At 35.9% G+C, this 20,015-nt stretch overlaps 1 protein-coding gene across 2 annotated transcripts; it reads left to right on the forward strand.

Moving 5' to 3' along the window:
- The first annotated feature begins 1,538 nt into the window (after positions 1-1,538).
- Positions 1,539-14,984, forward strand: LOC126692996 (uncharacterized). 2 transcript variants are annotated; one of them, XM_050388830.1, is made up of 16 exons: positions 1,539-1,781; positions 1,955-2,059; positions 2,685-2,753; positions 2,977-3,066; positions 3,188-3,271; positions 3,679-3,843; positions 5,018-5,205; positions 6,267-6,339; positions 6,866-6,919; positions 7,456-7,713; positions 8,182-8,388; positions 9,359-9,462; positions 9,696-9,840; positions 11,645-11,779; positions 14,391-14,581; positions 14,718-14,984. In XM_050388830.1, exons 1-15 carry the CDS (start codon positions 1,692-1,694, stop codon positions 14,565-14,567), a joined length of 1,944 nt encoding a protein of 647 aa, XP_050244787.1. In that variant the 5' UTR covers positions 1,539-1,691; the 3' UTR covers positions 14,568-14,581; positions 14,718-14,984. The 2 variants fall into 2 exon arrangements, with proteins under 2 accessions (XP_050244787.1, XP_050244788.1); XM_050388831.1 differs by having other exon boundaries at positions 1,767-1,781; positions 2,689-2,753.
- The last annotated feature ends 5,031 nt before the right edge of the window (positions 14,985-20,015 follow it).

A 20,015-nucleotide genomic window follows, 5' to 3' on the forward strand; every position in this document is an offset into this window, starting at 1 on the left:
AGGATGTCCAAATTATGTTTAGTTTTCTTTGAGAATCCAATTAAAAGTGTTTTATGGGACTGGTCACAGAGAACCTCTGTCATGGGTATCCTTAATGTGACCCTAGATAGTTTTAGTGATGGAGGAAAGTTTGTCTCTATGGAGGTTGCAGTTACTCAGGCCCGCTTGATGATTTCTGAAGGGGCTGATATGATCAATATTGGTGCTCATTCTACACGGCCAATGGCCTCTAGGATATCCGTTGAAGAAAAATTAGATAGACTAATGCCTGTTTTAGAAGTTGTTGCGGACGAAATGGGTAATTAGCCATAATTTCCCAACTATTTAGTTAGTAGTTCTAGTTACAAAACTATATTATTTACTAGCATTTCGAGTCTTTTAGACTCGATTTTGACCCATAAATCGAGCATCAAAGACTCGATTTCTATGCTCTAATTACTTCCGACGTGGCATATTTTTCCACGTGGCTACATAGAAATCGAGTCTTAGTTCTAACCCTTATAAATAGAATCAAATCAGAGAGGAACCAGAACATCAGAGAAGAAAGCAGAGAAAAAAAAAAAAAACCAGAAATAGAAAGAGAGATCGGCTTCAGATCGGAGTGGGTCGCGCGCGGCCTGGGTCTCGCGAGCCCAGGCAGCGCGTGGCCAGGCTCGCGCAACCCAGCAGTGCGAGCCCAGGCCATGCGACCTAGGCAGCGCAAGCCCAGGCCGTGCAACCCAGCTCTTTCTCTCCCTCTGATCTGAGTTTTTCTCTGCCTTTAAGCTCTTTATCTCCCTCTAATCTGAGTCTTTGGATTGATTTGTTTGAGATTTCTTAAATTTATTTTTGGGCATTTTGGCTTGTCTGAGACTTAAGATTTTTTAAAATTTTTTTGGGTTAGAAATCAAGTCTTAGAGACTTGATTTCCAGGTAGGCTCCACGTGGAAAAAAAATCCACATCGGACGTGATCAATCCATAAAAATCGAGTCTCAAAAACTCGATTTATAAGCCCTAAATCGAGTCTTTGAGGCTTGAGATGTTAAAAAAAAAAATTCTTTAAAACTGGAATTACTAACTAGATAGTTGGAAAATTAAGGTTAGTTACCTATTTTTCCCAGTTTTTGCAGTATATTGTACGAGCCGGTGTTTTGGGTGGAGCAAATATTGTACAAGTAAACTTCATAAAAAAATCATTTTGTTTTATCTTTTCTTCCTCTACCTAAATCATGGTGAAAGAAAGCAGAGAATTTTGTTTTTTATTGGGTACGCAAAAGAGAGAAAATAGGTGAGACCTTGAGAGAGAGAAGAAGAGAATTTCAATTTATATTGGGTAAGAAAGAGAGAGAAAAAAAAAAGATAGAATTAATTTGTCATAAATAAGGGAGAGAAACAAAATAATCATTTAATACTATTTTTCCAACCATTGGATCTATTAAAAATCTACGGTACAAAAAATGTGTAACTCCATAAGAGTTACACTAAGTGTAACTTGAAGCTACCTCTTTTTTTTTTTTATAATAAATAATATTATTATTCCAAAAAACCCAAAAACAAGAATTGAAGTACGCTCCAAAACCCCAGAGGCGGAGGTAGAACAGAGAGACGCGGACGCTTCACTAACGTTCGCCAAGTGTGTGATAGAATAATATTCCAAAACCCCAGTCTCTCTCTCTCTCTCTCTATCTCTTCGCTTAATAGAATAGAGATAATGGAGGGAGGGAATACGAAGAAGAAATCATCTCCTCTCACTCTCCAACAATTCGTCTCCATCACCGCCCCTCTTCTTGATTTGGAGAAGGTTCGCTCTCTCTTTTTCTATAATTAATTCTTTCATTCTCTTTCTTCAACTTCGCCTATAATCAATTTTGTTTTGAATTAATAGGATTGCAAAAACTTAACAAGGAAAAAGAGAAAATTAAATGCATTTTTTGATTAATTTTTTTTTTTTTATATAAAAAAAATGGGTTGTAGGAAGCTGAGATATCAGCGTCAATTAGTACAGGCGCGTCCAGAAATGTAGAGACTGCTCAAAAGAAGGGCTCCACTATTCTCAACTTGAAATGTGTTGATGCCCAGGTGACCTCTTCAATTCATTTTTCTATTTTTTTTATTTTTTTTATTCTTTTACTTTTAATCAAAACCCACCATTCATATGTTGCTGTGAAAATTGGAAGCAATCCAAAACAAATTAAAAAAAAAAAAAAGCATTACTATGCATATATATAAAATGTCATACCCAATGCATAAAGCTCCCGCTTTTTACGGGATCTGGGACAGGTAATTGGTAAGTAGCCTTTATTTATTTGTAAGTAACGATAAATTACCGATTCTCCTGAAACCTTAAACTATTAGGAAATTGTGAATTTAATCATTTAACTAGTAACTTGCCATCGCACCAAGGTCTGACCTTATATATATCAAACATAGAAAAAACAGGTGGGTGGTGGGCCAACTAATGTAGTGTTTGGTAATTTCGAATGAATTATGGCAAAATACATTCTTATAAGAAGTAATGTTGAAACTATTACTAAAATGTAAGTATATTGAATGAAATTGTGTTTGGTTATGACACTGGAAATGCATCTTTTTTTTCTTTTTCTTTTTTTGGGTCTTTTTCTTGCACTTATTTTGTAAAATGAAGTGAGCATTGCGTTACCCAAGTTTTCTTAAAGTTTTTCTTTAACTGTGATTCTGACAATAGACAGGTCTAATGGGGAAAACTCTTCTTGAGTTCCAATCTACTAAAGGGGATGTTCTTCCTGCTCACAAGGTGAAGATTCCACAATTCCTTTTGATTAATTGTTAAATTTGATTCTTGATTATTTGTTCTTCATCATACTATTTAGTATAGTATGACTTGCATTGAAGCACACTGTAGTGTTTTAAATTAGGTGTGTTGAAAAGATATCCTAGTTTGGAACCCTCTAGTTTTCTATCTCAATTTTTGACTGTATTTATTTATTATTATCGTTATCGTTATTTTCTGGTTGTAGTTTGGAACCCATGATGTGGTTGTTTTAAAACCAAACAAGGCTGATTTAGGGTCTCCTGCGCTTGGACAAGGGGTCGTTTACCGGTTAAAGGTAATTCCGAAGAAACAGAGCGTTGGGTCATTATTTAACAGTCATGTTTGTTTTCAGTTTGCAGATGACTATTTTTGTGACTGCTTACTTTTGCTGGTGATTTGGTGTGTGTATTGAACAGGACTCATCAATCACTGTTGCTTTTGATGACATCCCAGAAGACGGTCTGAATGGTTCCCTTCGTCTAGAGAAAGTGGCAAATGAGGTATGCTGTTAAAAATTTTCTAGTTACTTAAAAGATTTTTTATGTTGGCATGAATTGTTACCTAAGTCAGACAACAAGCCAGTTCTAAATCATTTATTTGAGTGAGTTAGATGTTTTTGAACCAATATAGAGATCACTTAGAAGTTTGTAAGAGTTCAAATTGCTGGATATTGTGAACAATGTAGTTACTGAGCTTTCTTATATTGAATCATATCGGTCATTCATATCAAATCAACTGTAAAATTTGGTTTCTAGTTTCTACAAGTTACGAATCCAGAAAAGGGGCCCTGGAATACATTTCCTGGTGTCTCATGTCCATGCTGGGATTTTTTTTAATCATCAAATGTACTGTGTTTATAAATATTCATTGAAGAAAAAAATGCTGCAAGTATTGATTGATTATGCAGGTTACCTACCGTAGGATGAAGGATGCATTGATACAATTGAGTAAAGGTGTGCAAAAGGGGCCTGCTTCTGATCTCATTCCTGTCTTATTTGGAGAGAGGCAACCGACAGTGACGAAGAAGAATGTTACATTCACCCTCTTCAACTCCAACCTAGACCACTCTCAGGTGCGTAAGTTTAATCTCTTGTATTTCTCATACACAATAAGGGTTTGTTATTCAGACAGTTTTTTTTTTTGTTTTCTTTTATTACTAAATTATAATGAATACTTATTTTTATTATTTGCTATTTTCTACCTTTAAAGTATTTATTTCTTTGTGATGAACATAATCGTGAAAAAGAATGACTGACTAAGGCAGCTAACCAAAAAAATATGGAACATAAAAGATACATCTTTAGCTCCACAGCCGAACACTCAATCCCATCAAAAGTATGACAGAATGGTCCGCATAACCCAATGAGGCATGGCTCCCAAACATTGACAGAATGATGGTTATCAAAATCCTCCTTCCAGCATGCTATCACCTTGACCACCCTCTTCGGCATAACTCAATGCACTCCAAAGAGATAAAACCCCACAGACCATAGATCATGCGCATAGTCACAATGAAGTAACAAAGGATTCTAACAAGTGGTTGTTGGTTTCTCTCAAAATTTGAGACTACTTCCTTTGACTGATTTTTTTAAAACTTCACTCTCAATTGGATTGTTTGTGGTTGACACACTCATTTCTCTAGTTTTGGAGTCTAAATGCTCACCTGTCTAAAATTTTAGGGGTAAACAACAATTGGAGCTGAAAGATAGATGAATAGAAAGATATTTCTGAATAACCATTGATGAAGTTCTAGATATTTTGATGATGGATTCTCTTATAAAGTAAATCAGTGTCTCATTTATTTATTATTAAATGATCAGCCCATTTTGAACATGTGAATTTCTAAATAAGCTAACTCTAATATATATATATATATATATATTGATTGGCAAGTCACCCATTTACCTAGCAAGTCTTCAACCCATGATCAAACCCTCCACCCCATCACTCTAATATGTTGTAGTTTAGTTTAAATAATTGGGTCTTGGTCATCCTGGATTGGATTCAGAAACTTTTACTAGAGTTGTCATGCCTGTTTAGGCTTTGTATATAACTAATGTTGTAGTCTTATAAATAAATAAATAAAACCAATATTGTAGTTACTTGTTTTATACGTGTTTATGTGTCTAGTGTTGTCATGTCCATGCTTACTTTATATATATATATATATATATATATATATATCTTTGTGCATGCTCCCTTTCTCACAAACTAAGGTACTTTGTCTCTACCTTTTTTCTCCAAAGAAAGATGCCATTTCGAAAGCCCTGTCATCAAAAAATGTATTTTTGCTGCATGGGCCTCCTGGAACTGGAAAAACTACTACTGTAGTGGAGATTATCTTACAAGAAGTGAAACGTGGATCAAAGATTCTTGCATGTGCTGCTTCAAATATTGCTGTAGACAACATTGTTGAGCGACTTGTTCCTCACAGGTAAAGTGATGCCTTGATTTAAGGGGAAATAATTTTTAAACTGAAAATTTAGCATAAACTCTAGTGAAGCAGGGATGTATTGAGTGTTTATTTTCTGTAAGCCACACAGGTCATCTTTAGTTGTCAATCTAAGCTATTCTATCAGCCTATCATTACAAGTTTGTGTACTATACACAAATTTGTCAAGTGAAAGGTTGTTTAAGTACACCATAATTATTATTATTTTGATCAGAAATACACGAAAATATTTTAGTTATTGATCTCAGATCACCTGTTTATTATGCTGTTGAACTTCTTTGTTTTTAGCTACCAATGGGCTCCAACCTTCTGTCATTTATTGTTAGGATTTGTATGGCACATGGCATACAGGAATTGCCTTGGGCTGATTTTAGGATTGGTAGTGACATGACTTTCATAAGTTCCATTCAACAGAGTAGTAGGGTAGATTAATAGGCCCTGATATGTCAGTGTTATATATCACAGTGTTATTAACATAATTTACTTGGAAACTATGTCCATAGTGGATTATTCAAAACTAAGCATTCTCAGACAACTAAGCATGCCAAATTTGTGTCAACCTTATCTAATTGAACCTGTTATGCTTTTAGTATTTTCCAGCTGATCATGTTTTTTTACCTATTACGTGCCTTTTGAATGATGATCAACTTTGATCCTAGCTGTTAAACAAAGATGTGTCTGGATTGTAGGATCAATTGTATCAGATGTATGCCTAACATGTATATTGACTTAAATTATGTGCCTTTTGAATGATGACCAAGACCAACTTTGGTCCTATCTGTTAAACCAAAATATATGTATATATCTAATTCAATCTGATAGGCTTGTGGTGTTATCAACCTATCATGTATATTTACTTTCATGTTGCTTTGGAATGATGATAAACTCTTCTCCTATCCATTAAACCAAAATTTGTCTTGCTTGTGTATATATGTGATAAAGTATGTACATACCTATGTACTTTGTTATAAAATGGTTTGGTTTCATCAAATGGGCAAGCATTAATATCATCACTGATTCTCTATTTCCATCTCTTTTGTTAGAGTAAAGTTGGTGAGATTGGGGCATCCTGCACGTTTACTACCTCAAGTATTGGAGAGTGCACTAGATGCACAGGTACATAAAACCTTAAGTTCGAGGGAAAAACTTATTACTTGGAATTCCTTTTGTTTTTTGTTTTTGTTCTTTTTGTTTGGTAAAAAGAATTCTTATTGTCATGATAGTGGTATCTTATTAATTATACATGATTTTGTATATCTTCGTGTTGTGTGCCTTGACTTTTTTGTTTGCCGTTTGTGAGTGAATGCCATGCATACTTGTGTGAGCATATGGAGATTTTCTTTCTTGCTGTTTCATTATTTTCTGTCAAATAATAATAGCATGGTGGTGGGTGTGGGCGTGGATTCAAGACCCACCGGGTGCATGTGTAACTAATAAAAATGGCGTAAATCCATACTACTTTAGCATCTTCTAGTTAGTGATTGTGGTACTGAGGACTAGACATTTAATTCATTCCCTGAAATATAATGAAGTAGTTGAATTTTTTTTTTTAATAAAAAAAATGTGGTGCTGCTTTCACACACCTTTTCATCTTTGATCAAAACTGATTTTCAACTTACATATCTGGTTCTTTGCTTTTTAGGTTTTGCGAGGGGATAATAGTGCTCTGGCTAGTGACATTCGGAAGGAAATGAAGGTAGGGATTCTGAATTTATTTCAAGCCTAACTTAGTAAACAAAATTTATCCATGTATGCAGTTTCTGTTATTGAAAAAATGATACTTTACTATAAGCGTTGTTAATTTTGTATAAGTTTTGAACTGATCAAAATATGTTTGTACAAGTTTTTAGACAAAAACTGTGGTATTCATTCCTTGAGAGAGACTTGGTATATCCTTGGGCCTGATTGGCTGTTGCATTGTATATTATTCTTAAAAAAACGTATGTACAAGAAGCTATTCCTTCTTTATTTATTTATTTATTATTTGTTATGGTTCATCTGGTTTTCTATTCTTTGCTCAAATGGCACTTCCTCTAATAAATGTAGGAGAGTGAGGTTGTGGGTTCAAAATCCACTGGGTGGATGTTTAACTTATCAATAAAAAAAATGCAGGAAATCTTCCTGCAAATTTATTATTCGAGCCAGAATTCATTTCGTGCTTTCTTATCAGTTACTTTTCTTATATTATATTATTATTTAATGTTTCAACTTGTCCTTGCTGTATTTCTTCAGGCCTTAAATGGGAAGCTGTTAAAAACAAAAGACAAAAGCACAAGGAGAGAAATTCAGAAGGAGCTTCGGACTCTTTCTAAAGAAGAGCGTAAAAGACAGCAACTGGCTGTTAAAGATGTAATTAAAAATGCTGATGTGGTGTTGACAACTTTGACTGGGGCATTATCCCACAAGTTGGATAACACTTCTTTTGACTTGGTGATCATTGATGAAGCTGCTCAGGCACTTGAGATAGCATGCTGGATAGCTCTACTAAAGGTAATGTTACACATATATGAACACCAAAACAAATGTATGCACTTCCACTAAAAATGCAGTTATGTGCACATGTTAAATTTGTGAATTTGATAATTTATGATGCACATGTTTAATGCTTATTATTGGTCTTTGGATACAGTTCTTTACCTGCTACTGTGAGAAATATTGGTCTTTAAAGATATCTAAATACAAAATGATATATTGAAAAATCTTTAATTGGGTATCAATTATCTTTGTTACGGATTTTAATTGTTTTAGAAAAAGGGACTTTAAAGGTATCAGAAACAAACTTTTTTTTTCCCTATAAAAAAAGGGTTTGTTCTTTGGGTTTTCCAAAGTTGTTCTGTTTGAGATAAAGGAAACCCAATGTCCAAAGAAGAAAAGATAATATTGATTATAATCCAGTTCAATCATACATATAGTGTGTAATTCTGAGCACCAGTTCACAATCTGAGTTAATTGTTTTAGGGTTCAAGATGTATACTTGCTGGTGATCATCTGCAGCTTCCTCCAACCATCCAAAGTGTTGAAGCTGAGAGGAAAGGTTTAGGAAGAACCCTCTTTGAACGACTTGCAGACATGTATGGAGATGAAGTTGTGTCAATGCTCACTGTCCAGTACCGTATGCATGAGCTTATTATGAATTGGTCATCTAAAGAGCTTTACAGCAGTAAGGTGCTCAGGTCATGTCTGGATGTTGGGTTGAGGAGTATTTTATCAATCATCAATTATGAATTTTTTATGTTTGTGATATTTATAAGGGGGAATTACGGAATGAGTAATGCTATGAACACAACAAAAAGCCACAAGAATTTCAAAACATTCTCAAATTAGCATGCCACATCATTAAAAAAATTTAAATTGGAGATTGTGGTGGGCCCATGTGTGAGTTGGCATGCTAATTTAGGAATGTTGTGAAACGATTGTGTCCATAGCATTATTCTTATGGAATACCTAATTGTGATTAGGGCTACTTTTATTTTGTCGCAATAAAAATTCAAGGTCTACTCTAGCCCCATTGTGCTTTGGACTAGTGTGAAATTGTTAGCTTTTCAGTTGTAATAACTGAAAAACAGCATTTGAGAACCACATGCCTTTTAAGCCAATCATTGAGTGGCACATGTCCATAATTTTGCATCCTAAAGGACCTAAACCTCTACCACCATGGATGATGTCCATGGGACCAAATCCCTTGCCCTCCGTTGCCTACCCTCTCTTTACTCCAAATTCTAACCCCTTACTTCTCTCCACTTAACGCTTCACTCCTATCACCATGTCACCTCCAAACTCCTCATCAAGGTCTACGTTACCCGTTACCCCTTTGTGTGTGGATGATTTTGGGTGGTCAGATATGGGTTTATGGTGGTTGGTAGTGGGTTTGGGAGGGAAGATTTTGTGGTTTGTCATGTGCTATATGTGCAAAAGTAAGTTGATGAATTCACTTTAATCCAACCCATAGGGAGGTTTATTGTAGGTTTTGAAGTCATGGATGTAATGTAAAATAGGCTCAAAGCACAGGTATTGTATAATTTCCCCCATTCATAAAGAAAGAACCCCTCCAACCTTCCCTACCCAACCCACAAAAAAAAAAAAAAAAAAATGTATTGAATGTATGTGTATTGAATGGTTCCCTCCTATTTTTCAGGTTAAAGCCCATCCGTGTGTTGCTGCGCATATGCTTTTTGATCTTGAGGGTGTGAAGAGGACCACTTCGACAGAACCAACCCTTCTTCTCATAGACATAGCTGGGTATGCAGTCTATTGTTATCACATGCTGAATAATGTATCTGGTTTTCACAGTTGTTGCTTAGGATATCCCAGTTGGGAGTATGGAACAGCATTGAATGGTTTCACGCTTTTTCTGCTTAAAATTTGGAGTCATGTGAATCCTAAACAATTCTACGAAAATCAGAAGAGAGAGCTGTATCAACAAAATGCTTTTCATATAACAATTGTAACCAGTTCATAAATATCCGATTCAGGTGTGATATGGAAGAGAAGAAGGATGAAGAAGATAGCACATTGAATGAGGGTGAAGCTGAGGTTGCTATGGCCCATGCAAAGAGACTTGTTCAAAGTGGAGTCCAGGCTTCTGATATTGGAATTATCACCCCTTATGCTGCACAGGTATATAAGTTTCTTTTGTGGGCTTTTGGGTAAATTCTGCTGGTCACAAGCCTCATGGCTTAATAGGCGCCTCCTAGTGTTTCCAATGGCGCTCATGTGCATTAAAAATACACATACGTACATATTCATACATACAGATAAATCTACTTAATAAGAACATTCTGACCAATAGCAACTAAAGAGATAGTTCTTTTGCAATGCTTCAAAGACCATGGAAAGAGCAAATAAGAGGACTTTGAAGAGCCAGCTAAGTGTATTACTCCAATATCAACTCTAGAGGAACCAAATTACAACAAACTGCCAAATCCCCCAGCAGACCTTAAAATGTACTTTGAATTTCTCAATGCAAAGTCGGCAGATGCAAAGCCAACTCCATTCTCAAGCTTCTTTGTTAGAGATGGTTTTTCCTAAAAACATGAAATTCTTCCAAAGAGCTCAAAAATGTCAAAGGCAAAAATGTACATGACATATTCAAAAGAAGCACATAAATTTTTTTCCATTCTCTCAACAAAAGTAACATTTCATTTATAAAGCAATGTAAGCATGCATGCAGTGATACAGGGAAAGAGGATGGGTTCAATTTAATGCTCTTATAGCAGTTGAGAGGCCATATCTTATCTGATGCAGGACAGCCTAGGCTTTCCACCTAGATTAATCCCACAATAAACGTTAGGTTTCACCACCTAAGATTGTTTGGATTTACCACCAAACGCAATGCAAACTTTGCGTGAATAATGACTAAATAATATTAATAAGTGTCTAAAAGTCTGATTATAAAATAAATCATCTGGAGCTTTATATAGAGCTTCTAGGAATCTCAAGAGATAAAGATACTCAAATACTAATCTAAACTAATCCTTTTCTAAGGATATGCAATTCAATCCCTATCATAACTCAAACTAAATAAATAAAAACATTAAAATTTAAAATTATCCAATAAAAATCAAAATGAAATATTGAGATAGTTTCTGGTTATGCTCCTGCAATTGATCTTTAAGAATATTGATTGAAATTTTGAGGCACAATCTAACAAATCCAATCTTCCCAGAAACAGAAGCATGTGAAATCAACGATAAGTCACTAAACAATTGAACTGGCAGAGTATCGTCATGAGGACTAGACAATATGTTGTGTAGGCTTGAACTTAGTCATCAACAAAAAAAAAATGTTTTCTCTTATTAGAATGCTAAGAACTTTGGATATATGGCCAGTGTCAATGGAAAAATTCTAAACAAAAGGTTCTTTCTAGTTCCTATATAGCCCTACGGACTTTAGAATCTACAGATTACATATAAAATGGTGCACCTTGAGTTAAATATTTCATTCTTTCAAATAGATGTGGGTGTGGTACTTCAAATAGATCTGAAGCTTAAGATCTCTGTGGTTCCAATTTCTAGTCAGTCCTATAACAATAAATTTCAGAAGCCAAATCTAGTCACTAAAAAGGCCTCTTTGGATAACCCAATGAACTAATGGAACATGAAAAGCTATCAAAATCATAATTGTAGAAATTCCATGAATTCTCAAATAAAAAATAAAACCCATATCTCAAATTTTCAACTTTGTACATGAACGTGTCCATGTCATAATAAAAGAAAAAAAAAAAAAAAAACAATAGCTGCACATGTCTAACACAGTTCTGAATTGAAAGAATAGAACCCATATATGATATATCATAACAGCATTTTGGAGAAGAGATTTTATTTTTTATTTATTTTTTTCCCTTTCAGAGAACTCCATGTCTTTCAAACTAAATTCCAATCATCAAATCTATTACTCATTAATAACGTATTTAGTAATGCAGGTTGTGTTACTGAAGATGTTGAGAAGCAATGAAGACAAATTGAGGGAAGTGGAAATCTCAACAGTTGATGGCTTCCAAGGACGAGAAAAGGAAGCTATTATTATTTCGATGGTTCGATCGAACTCAAAGAAGGAGGTACTTAAAGCACCTCCATTACTATTATATATTCATTTCTTTAAAATATTTAGGCTAAAATACTTTTTTTAATTGGTTTGTTATGCATGTAGTGGGTTTTAAACCTATAACCTCACTCTTCAACTATTTTTATGGGAGAAATAGGTTTCATTTGAGTTAGATCTCATTGGCACATAATCTAGATTACATTTTACTCCCTCAAACTTTAGTGTCACTATTATTTTGGTTCCTTAAGTTTTAAAACTTGCAATTAACCCTTTATATTGTCAAATGGTTATCAATATGGCTCTTCCATATTGAAATATCTGCATTTGGGTTATAGATTTAAAACTACAGCAATTTGGAAACCATATCGGAGAAGGAAATGCGAAATTAACGGGGTGGAAGAGCATGCTTTCAAGTCTATGCTTTCAAGTCTACCTATGACATGAATACGACATGGATACGACTAGGCTATGCGGATTGAAAAGTTGCAAATAGATTTTTAATGGGGTTGTTTAGGAGATGCATGTAAATTCCATCTTGTTAATTGGAAGAAGATTTGTGAACTGTATTGGAGGATTGGGCATGAGGATTTTGGTGTCTTTCAACCAAGCATTATTGGGTAAATGACTTTGGCTGTTTGTCATGGAGAGAGATGCTCGTTGAAGGAATGTAATGCCAAAAAAATATGGTTGTGAGTGGAGTGGCTGGTGTCTGATGGCGAGTAATGGTCCTTAAAGCATTTGCCTTTGGAAGCATATCAGAATGGGCTGGGGTATTTTTTCTAACTTCATCAACTTTGAGGTTGGTGCTGGTACTAATTTTTGTTTTTGTCATGACTGGTGTTGTGGGGATGGGATTCTTAAGGATACTTTCCCAGATTTATATAAGGAGGCCTTTCTGGTAAATTATGTGCTGTAATGTAGATACCACCTTGAGTTTGCTTTCTTTTCATGGATTGCTGCTTAGGGGAAAATTCTGATTATTGATAGTTTGTGGAAGAGATGCATTATTGTGATAGAATGGTGTTATATGTGCCCCCTGGTGGGTGGGGTCAATTGCTCATAGGAGTTTGATTTACAATGAGGGTTGTTGTACAGTATGCTTTGCGATGTGCGACTAATCTAAGTGGGGAAATTGTGGATGGACCATCTACTTGGCTACAAAGTTGTGGACCATGGTATTGGGCTTGTTTGGTGTTCAATGGGTTTTGCCAGAGTTATCTTCTTGGCAAGGTCAGTTTGTAGCCATTGAAATATAAAAATTTGGAAAGCGGTTCCTCATTGCCTATTGGAAGTCTTGAGGGACGCGAATAGACTTTTCCTGAGTTGAATTTTTTTTTTTTTTTTTTTTTTTTTCCTTGTGTTTTTTGTTTTAAATTATTGTTTGGTTGGATGTCATCTTTGTATTCATTTTCTTTTACTTTTCTCTTAGATCTAATTGATTATTGTACTTTGAGAGTTTGATTGTGATGCACCCATAATATACACTCCCTGTCTACTTTGGCTATATTTTTTCAATAAAATTATGTTATTTAAAAAAAAAAAAGGTCACCTTCACTGGGATGCCACTTTAATAAGAGCTATCCAGGATTGGGAGATGAATGCCCTAACCAATTTCCTAAAATCTCATTTACTCCACAAAGGTTAAAAAAGATGTTGAAGAGACCAGATTTATTTGAGGTAAAACCTTTCTATAGAGTACTATGTGCTGAAGTTGTGAAGCCTTTTCCGTGAAAAGGTATTTGGAGGGTTAAAGCCCCTATAAAAGTAGCATTTTACTTGCACAGTGACCTTCGGGAAATTTTTGACAATAGATAGCTTATGAAGATGAAATATAATTGTTATGAAATGTTGTATGTACAAGAAGGATGGAGAATCAGTTGATTATTTACCTCTACACTACATTATTGATTGAGAGTTGCAGTCTCTAGTATCATGTATTTTTGGGGTGTTGTGTCATGCCTGGGAGGGTAATTCATATGCTGGCTTCTTGGAAGAAGAGGTTTGCTTGACATCAGAAAGGTGATATTTGGAATGTGATCCCCCTGTGCTTGATGGGGACCATATGGACAGAACAAAATAGCTGGATGTTTGAAGGAACTGAACGAACCGTGAGAAATCTTAAAATGATCTTCTTCCCTGTATGATTGGATGTCTATTTCATTCTTTCTCTAATTTACTCTAGTTCTTAGATTATTGTAATTTTAGTTGATTTGTATTTCCTTGAGTACAAAACCTGTGTACTTGGATGTAATTTTTGTCTTACTTTTAATAAAATTTCTTACTTATAAAAAGAAAAGAAAAGAAATGGCCCTTCTGTATGGTTCAAGTGATTGGTGACTGTTAACTATCCCTAAGCAATGTCTTTTAGTTTGAAACTCGGGAAAAAAAATTTGAACAAAATGATGTCATTTAGGGGTAATTAATGGTTAACAATTAACAACGCTTGATGGAAGGGCCACATTGACATCAATTCGAATGTTCTTTTTTGAAACTTGAGAGACCAAAATGGCGATGACATTGCAGTTGGAGTGAAATAATTTTAGTTTATATGGTAGAAATTCCATTTACTATCAAGATTGTAGAATGGAAAGAAATTGAACTATTTTTTTTCCAAAATATTTCAGGTGGGATTTTTGAGTGACCACAGGCGAATGAATGTGGCTGTGACACGGGCTAGAAGACAATGCTGCCTTGTCTGTGACACTGAGACAGTAAGTAGTGATGGATTCTTAAAGCGATTAATTGAGTACTTTGAGGAGCATGCTGAGTATCTAAGTGCTTCAGAGTATCAAAATGAATAAGCAAAGATACCTAGGTAAGGTGGCTCTTTGCTTTTTATTTTTATTTTTTTGGGGTGTATCAATCTATTGGTTGTGTTTTGTGGTACAAAAGAGTTGATCTGGGATACTCTTTTTAAGACCTGTCACCACATTCTTTTTTGTGGCGTACAGAAATGAGAAAAGCAGAAGAATGGTTTGGAGAGAAGTATGGTGGTATAGCAGATTGGAGGTGTGTTGTTGTTGAAGGTGATGCAGGGCCTCATTTTTGGTTCATTTCACTAAAAAATCCTAAGTTGGTCTGAGTATTGAAGACGTAAAAGGCTTTTTTGTATTGGGCTGGGACCAGTTGAATTTCCATTATGTAAAAGTCGATATGAATGGGCCTGCAAAATACTTTGTTTACGTAGCAAAGAATGAAGAAATGTGGGTTTGTGCCTATCCTTTCCGAGTCCTTTTGTTACAAGTAATGTATAATTTTCTTTTTGTTATTAATAAAAACTACTATCGCTTTTCATCAAAAGAAAAAAAAAAAAAAAAAGATAAGTAGGTGCAAAATCCTACTAAATGAGATCAAGTTGCGGACTGTTTAAAAGATTTTTATGGTAATGCTTGAACCTCCTCATTTAAAATGGGTGAAAACTGAAAACTGAAGATATGGATGTGTGACAACTATATTCATAATTACCTAGTAATTGTAAAAAGCCTACAGGAATTTTTCACTAAAAGTTTCGCCTTTTTAATATAATATTACCTTTTCTTAGTGTCCACGAATGTGTCACGTTAGAAAGCTTTGCTTTTTTGTTTTTGAGTTTTGGCCTATAGCATCCACAGTAGATGTTGTAAAAAAAATGCCATTTTGACACACCAAAAGATATTTTATTATTTTACCACATCATTTTACAATATCTCATTTATTAGATATTCTATCATTCAATTCTATACATTAAAATAATATTTATTACACATTAAAATAATATAATATCTCCTCTTTGTCATCACCATCAACAACAACAACGGCACATCGACCACTGTCGTAACAACAACCACCAACAACCACTGTCACAACAACACTGACCAGTCACTACCGACACAACCATCACTTTGCCACAACGCATGCCCAGCAAGGTAGCAACCACCACCATCAATTCATCATTTCATCAAACAAACATCAACAGCAACCTTCGTCGATCTAGCCACCGTTTCAAGCAGACAAACACCAACAACAACCATCACCGATCCAGCCACCAAGAAACCACAAACCCACAAACCCATCAAAACCCACTCACCTCTATCGTGAGTCTATGACCCACCTCACCATGGCCTAGGTTGCCGCGACCCACATCACAACGACCCACCTCACCGCACCCACCACGCCGCCATACCCACGACCCACACCGTCACCTAACCCACGCCGAAGCCCACGCTCGAATATACCTACATAGGAACCTATCCTTCACTAAAGAGAGGGCAATTAGATAGAGAGGGAGGAGAGAGAGCAGGATTCGGAGAAGTAATGGAGTGGCTTAGAGTGGGATGAGAGGAAGAAGAAAAGAGGATGGCCAGTGACAAAGATGGAGTGGCGGAGAAAGAAAAAAGAAAAAGAGAGAGAGAGAGAAGAGAGAAAGTCAAAAAGGATGAGAGAGAATGAATAAAAAACTTTTTTTTTTTTTTTTTAGCATTCTCATCTGTACCGTTGTAAAATGCAATGGTACTATTCATATATAGCAAAAATTATGAGATTTAGAACATCTGATAAATGAGGTTTTTTATGTTTAGTGTGCCAAATGTGCCAAATATTTGGCATTTGGCACGTTTAACACATCTAGTGTGGATGCTCTAAGAGTGAACTTCATTGCTCAGTTTTTATCGTTTATTGACACAGTTTTTATACTTTTAGCAGACCTGATCATTGTATATTGAATTCCTGAATATTTAATTGGCAACTACCTGGGCAAATAAGACTGATTTCTATGCGTAAGCCAAACTTTTCTCTTCTTGGTTCCTTTTTCGTACAAACCTTACAATCGATTGTGTTACATAAAAATTAAATGTATTAGTCCTAATATCTCAACTAATTAAAAATGTTGACATATATTTTTGCACTTATAGGTAATTACAATGTTCATCCATAAATTCTAACTTATAAAGTAGTATGTATTCTAAGATCAATATTGTGGTTTGCATTTTAAAGTAACTTATGAGTCAGCACCCTAATGAATTTATTCGATAAACCTACATCGATCTAAGTTGATGGTTTTGCCAAATTCTACCCACCATCCAATGGTGCCGATTTTGACTCTAGAAATTCTGTGGATTTTGGCTTGGATCTACGGTGAGATTCTACACATTGAAACCATCCAACATTCTCTAAATATGCAAAATCTTAATAGCGTCTACCACCCAAGACATCCTTTAAATCACATTTACGATGAGAGAGAGAGAGAGAACACCCCTTCTCCCGAAGTTACGAGGGTCGTTTTGCTGAGTTCCTTCGTCATGGTTCTCTCAAGCGCCCTAATATACTCTCTCATTCACCTATGTCAGTTTGGGGTACGGTCAGTTCACTGGGAAGATCACTCCCCCCAAATTTGATGTATCAATCAAACTAGTTTTGGTGACCAAGACCAAGGTATCTCACAATCTTGCCTTTGATGCCCAACCTCAATTCCACCAATCAAGATGAACCTCCCCAGTGTCATGATTGCATAAGTACCTCAGCGTCAATGGCGTCCTTTTCCATCCAATAGATTTAGTTCAGTGATAATTTTCCTCTACACCCTAATTAAATTTTAAACTAATTAATTTCACCATTAATTTAGTGCATTCATTCATAAATTAATAAAATGCAAAACTTAAAATCAATTTATGTCACATGAAAATTAAGTATATTAGTCATATTATTAACTGAATAGTAGGTATTTGCAAAACCAAATTACAAAAGCTTAATTAGTAATTTTTATATCTCCAAAAAAAAAAATATATATATATATATATATATATAAATGTTTTACTGATTTTAAATATAAAAAGTCCACTTTTAACATTTTTTGCCTTATGCCTTTATACCCTAGGGGAATGGTCTTAGATAGGATGGGATATTTGGACAAAGAATTTGTTAAACAAGCATAATTTTATACCATGGGACTTACATCCCATCATTTATATTAAACTCTATACTTAAGAAATATTAAGGACAAAATAGGAATTAAATAAAAAAAATACATGAAACTTGAATCCCTTCCTTTCTATATTTTCCCAAAGTAGATGAATTAAAAAATATTATATGGAATGGTTAGAAAGAACTCCAAACCTTTCTAAAAAAAAAAAAAAAAAAAAAAAAAAAAAGAACTCCAAACCCCTTCAAAGTCTAAAAAGAATATAAAAATGGGAGAATTAAATTCCCATCCTCATTTCCCTAATCTCTAGTGAAGAGGATAAAAATTAAGGTTGACGGATCCGTTCAAATAAACTTGATGGTACTAAATTAATAGGTTATCAAAAATAAGATAACGAATTGAGGTACAGGACAGAGAAATCACGTGACGGATGATCCTCCTATATGGACGGATTCTAGGTACATGGGCCAGAGGCCGACGGATACCGAGGCCACATGGAACCCGCATGGCTTAAGTAAACTCCAAGGAATCCTAAATGGAAATATCTTGCGCCCTACGATAGCCCCTGTTCAATCAAGTCCTTATATGGGAAGAATTCCGCAAAATATGTACATTTATTAGGATCTTTTCTATAAGGAAAGATCTTTCTGCCCAAGAAATAGGAGTCAGTTCTACACTACTATAAAAACCCCAAGCCCTCATAAACAAGGTATGCAAAAAATTTACCCCTACTCTAGCATTCTAGAGTTGTGAAAGTTCTCTAACTTAACTTTCAGAGAGTCTTTGGCCGGTACCACACTGGTGTTTTCTATAGGGTTTTTCTTCTTCTTTGTTGTGCAAGTTTTGTTTAGAGCATGTGAGGCTATGCGGCTTACTGGTGATTTTCGGCATCATCAGTTGGCGCCATCTGTGGGAAGAATAGATAGGAAGTAAGCCATACTATTGCTTCCCAGATGAAAAGTTGCATGGTACCTACTCGCTCGATGGCGACCACCAATAACAATCAAGGGGACGAACCGCACACCACCGCCCTTGAGAGACAGGTTCAAACTCTCGTAGCAGCAGTAGAACACTTCACCAAGCAAAATCATAACTTAAAGGAGCAATAACGCCAAAAAAATGCAGCACTTAACACCTAGGAGGAGGACCAGGAAGGCACCAACACCAAGAGAAGGAACTAGGAGGGGCCGGAAGGCAGCAACACCCTAAGCAGACAAAAGCGATAGGATACAAGCTGTCCATCCGCCGCAGATATTGCTCCATCGTACATGGTTGCGGAGATGCAGATGATGAAGGAACTAAAGGACTTCATGATGATGCCCTCAGAGGACGGGTGTCCAGCGACCTCAATGAGTTAGTCCATCGGATAGACTTGCCTTTCCACCGAAATTTCGTATGCCACAAGTACATGACAGGTTAAAGGTTTAGATCATCTGGAGTCATTCAAAACCCTCATTCACTTACAAGGCGTCGCGGACGAAATCATGTGCTGAGCCTTCCCGACTACACTGAAAGGTCCTGCAAGGGTATGGTTCAGTAGGCTAATGCCCAACTCCATCAGTACCTTTAAGGAGCTAAGCATGCAATTTGCTTTGCATTTTATAGGGGGCACAAGTATAAGAAGTCTACGACGTGCCTAATGACCATCAAGCAGTGGGAGGAAGAAAAGTTGAGATCCTATATAACCCATTTTAACAAGGAGGCTCTTTTGATTGATGCATTTACCAATGGGTTACGGAAGAGTAAGTTTCTATTTTCTTTATACAAAAACGACCCAAAAACAATGTTAGATGTACTTTACAGGGCTACCAAGTACATGAATGCAGAAGACGCGTTGTTGGCCTGAGAAGAGAAGCCCAAGAAGAGGGAGAGACCAGAGGATAAGCAACAAGATAAGGGACGGAAGATGGCTAGGATAGGAGACCGATAGGAGGACAGGCACTCCAAACCCCCCACTAGGAGGTTCACAAGTTTTACCCGACTAACTACCCTGATCGACCAATTCCTAATACAGATCAAGGACGAAGGAGCCTTAACATTTCCTGGTAAGCTGAAGGGAGATCCTAGTAAAAGGCCTAGGGACAAGTACTACTGTTTCCACCGTGATCATGGTCATGATACGTACGACTGCTATGACCTAAAGAAGTAGATAAAAGCTCTTATTAGACAAGGAAACTACAAAGGTTCGTTAGCAAAGAGAGGACAGACCCACCACAGGAGCAAACTACCCAGAATGAAAACGAGCGTCCTAGGCCCTCTTCGGAGACATAAGGATAATCGTAGGAGGAACCATAGCTACTAGTTCATCCAGGAAGGCATGCAAAACCTACCTATGGATGGTGCAGAACATCCA

Source organism: Quercus robur, chromosome 7 (assembly GCF_932294415.1).
Source record: "Quercus robur chromosome 7, dhQueRobu3.1, whole genome shotgun sequence".
Classification (NCBI taxonomy): domain Eukaryota; kingdom Viridiplantae; phylum Streptophyta; class Magnoliopsida; order Fagales; family Fagaceae; genus Quercus; species Quercus robur.